General features: G+C 36.3%; 1 protein-coding gene across 12 annotated transcripts in view; it reads left to right on the forward strand.

The window, feature by feature from the left end:
• CCDC15 (coiled-coil domain containing 15) overlaps window positions 1–4,576 on the forward strand; it is a 78,157-nt gene extending 73,581 nt beyond the window's left edge. For 11 of the 12 annotated variants that reach the window (XM_058289181.1, XM_058289180.2, XM_058289185.2 and 8 more), the window contains 3 exons: window positions 1,984–2,160; window positions 2,505–2,653; window positions 3,845–4,576. In XM_058289181.1, coding sequence (XP_058145164.1) covers window positions 1,984–2,160; window positions 2,505–2,653; window positions 3,845–3,966 — 448 coding nt within the window. In that variant the 3' untranslated portion in view covers window positions 3,967–4,576. The remainder of the gene's footprint in view (window positions 1–1,983; window positions 2,161–2,504; window positions 2,654–3,844) is intronic. The other variant, XR_009183771.2, reaches the window with a different exon arrangement.
• The last annotated feature ends 1,424 nt before the right edge of the window (window positions 4,577–6,000 follow it).

The raw sequence follows: 6,000 nt of genomic DNA on the forward strand, positions 1-6,000 counted from the left end.
CCCTATCTTCCTGTTTCTTAGTATGGCTTGTTAGCTTTTGTTGATATTCAGGCATCTGATTGTGTTGATGATTTTACTCTGTTGATCAATTTTTCTCTCTTGAATAGTGGTTATTTCACAGTTCTTCTTTGATTTTTTCATTCAGTTTTTTCAAAAATATTATTTAAGTTATCAGCCACTAATGGGGCATAGACAGATCTACAGCACTTGGGATAAAAAAACAGAAGAAAAAAGCTTTATCTTCTTTCACTTTCCTACCAAATGGCTTTCTTTGGCAAACCTTTCCAAGAAAATGAATCCTTCAGTTTCCACTGACTAGCTCTTCTGAACCAGCAATTCAAAACCAAGTTATGGTGGTAAAAGTCACTGAAGAGAAACCATACTCAACCCTCACTGCCCCCTCCTTCTTCCCAAGAAGGACTGGTTCTTCCCCAGTCCATTGGCTGACCAGCTGCAGGTTTTACCAAGGCTGTAAACCTCAGAGCGGGGGTGGAAGGTAGGGGGGTGATGGGCAGACTTTCCAAATGCAGGAGCCAGCTCACAGTTTTCCTTTTGGCCCCTTCTACTCTCTGTCCCCAGCCCTCCTGGACAATGCCTGCAGCACTCTCTTGGTCTGTTGGTCCCTAAAGCAGTTCCCTCAGATCCACTGTTATTTTTAAATAGTCAATTATCAAAGAGATTTAAATAATAAAAAGAATCTTATACATATAATGCATTATTAGTATTTTCCTCTTGCTTGAAGGTTATACTTTAACATGTCTTATAATTGCAGATGTACTGGTGATGATTTTCTTGAGCTTTTATATGTCTGAAAACATCTTTATTTCAACTTTGTTTTTGAAAGATATTTTTATCAGATATGGAATTCTAAGTTGACAGGTTTTTGTCTCTCTCCCTACCTGCCCCAGACTTTAAATGCTTCTTTATTGTTGTTGTTCCTTGGAGCTTCTTAGATGTGTGGGCTTATAGCTTTCATTAAATTTCTAGTATTTCCAACTATTATTTCTAATTCTTTTCTGTCCCTCTTTCCTCTCTCCTTCAGGGACTCAAATAATATTAGAAAGCTTTAAGTTGTTCCACAGTTCACTGATTCTCTTTTCATTTTTTTTTTTTGGATTCTTTTTCTGTGGTTCATTTTGTATAGTTTCTGAAACTTTGCTTTCAGATTTACTTCTGCGATGTGTAATCTGCTGGTAATCCCATCCGGTGTTGTTGGTTTTTTAATCTCAGACGATGTAGTTTTCATCTCTAGAACTTCAGTTTCAGCCTTTTTGTATCTTTCTTGTCTATGTTTAATGTGTACTCAAAGAAACTGTAAATCTCTGGGGTTCTCTCTCTGAATACCTTTCTCCTCTCTGGTATTCTGTCCTATGCATTCTAGTTGCCATTATCTCCATGACTCTCAGCTCCATCTTCTCAAGTCAGGGAGTCCACCAGGCCCCACATCAAATCCTCTTCCCTGAGCCATTGCTTGGAAAGTTTCAAGGCAGTAAACTAGGGGAACTATAGGACTTACCTTGCTTGTTTCCTGTCTTTCACCAGAACACTGTCTTTTGTTGCCTGATATCCAATGTCTTCAAAACCACTGTTTCTTTTCTTTTGTCTGGTTTGTTTTGTTGTTGTCATTTTAAGGTGGGTGGGCAAATCTGGTCCCTGTTTCTCCATTTTAGTGAAAAACAGAAATCCTTTCTATTTGTAGTTTTAATATGAAAGGCTCTTGTGTTAGGATTTTTACAAAAAATTCTTTTTAAGACTCTTTTAATATTAACCGTTGGTCATTTCCTTTTGAAAGCCTCTGAATATAGATGAGCTGCAATATGAACTCAAACTAGCCAACAGAAATTTTTGTAGATATATTTGAGGTGTTAAACTAATTTCCTGACTTCCTTGTTTTTAGGAATGTCTAGAGTTATTTTCATTGAGAAGCTCATTCTAAATAATGATTTTACGTAATTCCTCAAAGTATTATGGTTTTATTCTCAGAATTAAGAAAAAGAAAGAGCAGCAACGTTATGCTGAAGAGCAAAGGATCCTGAGAATGACACTTCATGATGATCTAAATTCAAGGGAAAAGTTGAGTGAGAGATTAGCCCAGTTACAACTTGAAGAAATAAAAGGAGCCAGAGAAAAACAGCAACAGAAAGAAAAGGAATACCTAAGGTACTTTGAAAAGTTCTTTTTGAAATTCTGGTTGTAAAGGAGGCTTGGGGAAAGTCAGTGTTCTCATTTTCCTTAAAAAGGAGATGACTGTGTCTTCTCACACTTTCGTTCAATGGGGATACAAACTTCACCACATTTCTTCATTGCCTGATGCCAGTAGGAAATAGTACCCCATTTTTCCCAGTGCTATTTCCCAGTACCAAGAGGAAAGATAGAGACACAGAGATATGAAATACTTTTAACATTTAAAGCGCGTAGTAAAATCAGGACTACTTCTGCAATGAATTTATGCCCACCTCTCTTCCTATTGACTCACTTTGCCTGCTCATACTGTATTGTTATAGATATGTAGATGCTTTAAGAGCCCAGATCCAGGAGAAAATGCAGCTGTATAATATTACTTTACCTCCACTATGCTGTTGTGGTCCTGACTTTTGGGATGCTCATCCTGATACCTGCGCCAACAATTGTATTTTCTACAGAAATCACAGAGGTAAGTTTCTTGAAGGACAGTTTGGGCCTGATAACACAAAAAAGTAATAGTGACAGTAGTAGTATTGTCATTCAGTGAGTATTTACTGTAGAACAGAGACTGCTGTAACCTCTTTACACAACAACCCTGTAAGTCAATAAAATAATTACAGTGAATTATGGTTTTCTTTGAGATCTGTTATATTCTTCTACCCTTTTGTGCTGAGGAAATATTTCCAGCTTACTCCACCATAAGGAGCCTTGGGTGCTCCTTTAACTGAGGAATATTAGAGCTTGGATTATATGGCCATCTAAATTAAGACTGTCCAGTTGAATTTCCTGATATCCAAATAATTTAATATTATCTAACACAGACATATTAGCATATGCATTTACATTAGACTGTCACTTCTGCCAGAGGACCCTGACAAAAACGGGGAACAGTATAAGCTGTCTTTATGAGGAGTCTTTGATAGGGAAAATGTAGTCTTTCGTACTATCATTAATGTTTTTGTTTCCTGTCTATCTTTAAATATATTGATTTCCATTGTCTAGAAATTAGGTGTGTCTCATGTACACACTGAAAATTCTTCCACTATTCAGTTCCTAGTGCCCCATCTGCATGATATAAGTTGATTATTAGTCCTGTGAATTGTATTTTTAAAAACACCATTCTCCTATTCTAAAACATCTAGGATTCCCCAACTTAAACTATAAAATGCTTATATTGCCATACTTTCTCTCTGGCCCCAGATCCCACTGTAGCCATATCAGACTTGCTATTTCCAGAACATGCCGTATTCTTTTGCACTTTTTTGCCTCACATATTCATTTTTATGCCTAGAATACCTTTTCTCCTTAACTTCTATTAATTAATCCATCAAAACGCGTCTTAAGTATTACCACTTCTGGAAATCTTTTCTATCCTTTCCTAAATATTAATTCATTCCCAGCTTCATTTTGTGATGATGTATTATATATGCCTCTATTTTGAAAGTAATATACAGCAATTTAGTTATTTTTGTGTCCATCCTTTCTATTATCTTTTGCTTTCACAGAGTGCTTGACATGTAGTAAATATTTTTCAATGGATAGTTGTAGTTACCACCTTGGGGATTCTGGATAGAGAAGCAGTACTAATAGGAAAGAGGTCATGACGGAGAGTTGTTCAGAATTTCACTTCATTCATTACTGTGTGAATCTTTATTTGTAGCATATACTCGGGCACTCCATTCAGTCATCAATTCCTGTGATATCCCTGAGGGGAACTCAGCTCTTCGAACTATCATCCACTACTTTGCTTCTGTACACGGACGATCTTTGAAAAATCTGTAAGAAGAATCTGAAATCAAGTGGTAGTATTTCAGTCTTCACTTGAAAGAGATTATTTAGTAAAAGCTGAAAAAATGTATCAGATATATAATTCTGAAAAGAAAGATTGTCCCACATACCAACCATCTCTATAATTAGATCGTAAGTATACTTTCAGTCTTTGCCTTGGGACAAAGAAAGAAAGGTGACTTTCAAACTTGTCTCTTCTTTGTTGTGAACCATATTGTTTTTAAAAAGGATCAAACCAGTAAGGTTTCTCTTACTTTGCTCTGCTCTAATCTAGAAGAGGTCATGAGAAATCTTTGAAATCCTCATTCATCATCTTTCTAAACTGGATCTTTGAGTTGACAAAATTGAAAGTGCCTGGATGAAGCAGAAAAGAAGGTGAAATGAGTTTCTAAGAAGTATTATGGCTGCTATTGCTATTAGCTTTTTCAGTTGGAGATGAGAAGACTGAATTTGGTAACATTTTTTCAAAGTTTCTCTCTCCTATTTTAAAAATTTTATTTATTATCTCTTTCCCCTTTCAGTGACATTGGACATATGTCTTCTTATGTTTAATTTTATACTTTTTATTGCAAATAAAGTAAATAAACCCTGCCATTTGAGCATATTCTACATGAAATAATTGTATCATTTCTAAAAGTGAACCTGAAGTTAAAATAAGTAATAGCCTGCCTTATTTTCCTTTCTTTAAAAATTGGTGAATGAGGGAAGCGGACTTGGCCCAGTGGTTAGGGCGTCCATCTACCACATGGGAGGTCCGCGGTTCAAACCCTGGGCCTCCTTGACCCGTGTGGAACTGGCCTACATGCAGTGCCAATGCACACAAGGAGTGCCCTGCCATGCAGGGGTGTCCCCGCGTAGGGGAGCCCCACGTGCCAGGAGTGCGCCCTGTAAGAAGAGCCGCCCAGCACAAAAGGAAGCGCAGCCTGCCCAGGAATGGCACCGCCCACACGGAGAGCTGACACAAGATGATGCAACAAAAAGTAACCAGATTCCCGTGCCTCTGACAACAACAGAAGCGGACAAAGAAGAACACGCAGCGAATAGACACAGAAAACAGACAACCAAGAGGGGGAGAAGGGGAGAGAAATAAATAAATAAATAAATCTTTTTTTTTTTTAAATTGGTGAATGACACACCTATAGAGCAGATGAAATAAAAATTGCTATATTTAGTATAAATTTGGTATTTTTTCATAATATTTCCTGACACAAAATATGTAAAGGTTTAATATATTTAACCATATATCACTTTTTAAAAAAATGTATTAAAATATATCACTCATACATAAACATACATAAACAATAAATATAGTTGTGAATTTACAAAACAAACATATATAACATCTCACCCTACCACCAATAACTTGCATTGTTTTTAAACCTTTTTAACTAATGATTAAAGAGCATTGTCAAAATATTACTACTAAACAAAGTATTTTTCCCCTAACCAATCCGATTATTATCTTTATGTTATTTATATATAAACATGCATAAACAATTAAGTGTATAGTTAAAGTTTGTGAACTTAAAAAGCAAACATGCATAACATCATACAGGGGTCCCATACATCAACCCTCCACCAACACCTTGCATTATCATGAGACGTTTGTTACAAACTATGAAAGAACACTGTCAAAATCTTACATTTGGTGTGTTTTTTTCCCCCAACCTACCCTATTATTATTTTTTAAATATATATTTTTTTATGACAGAAGATGTAAACTTATAAAACAATCATGCACATGTGCTGCTTTTTTTTTTTAATTGTATTTTTTGGAGGATACATGGATAACAAAAAATATAAGAGGTTCCCATATACCCCACACCCACCCCACCCCACCCCACTTCTCCCACATCAACAACCTCTTTCATCATTGTGGCACATTAATTGCATTTGGTGAATATGTTTTGGAGCACTGCTGCATCACATGGGTAAGAGTTTACATTGCAGTTTACACTCTACCCCAGTACATTCAGTGGGTTATGGGAGGATATATAATGTCCATATCATTTAGGACAACTCCAAGTC

This window comes from Dasypus novemcinctus, chromosome 27, assembly GCF_030445035.2.
Source record: "Dasypus novemcinctus isolate mDasNov1 chromosome 27, mDasNov1.1.hap2, whole genome shotgun sequence".
Classification (NCBI taxonomy): Eukaryota; Metazoa; Chordata; class Mammalia; order Cingulata; family Dasypodidae; genus Dasypus; species Dasypus novemcinctus.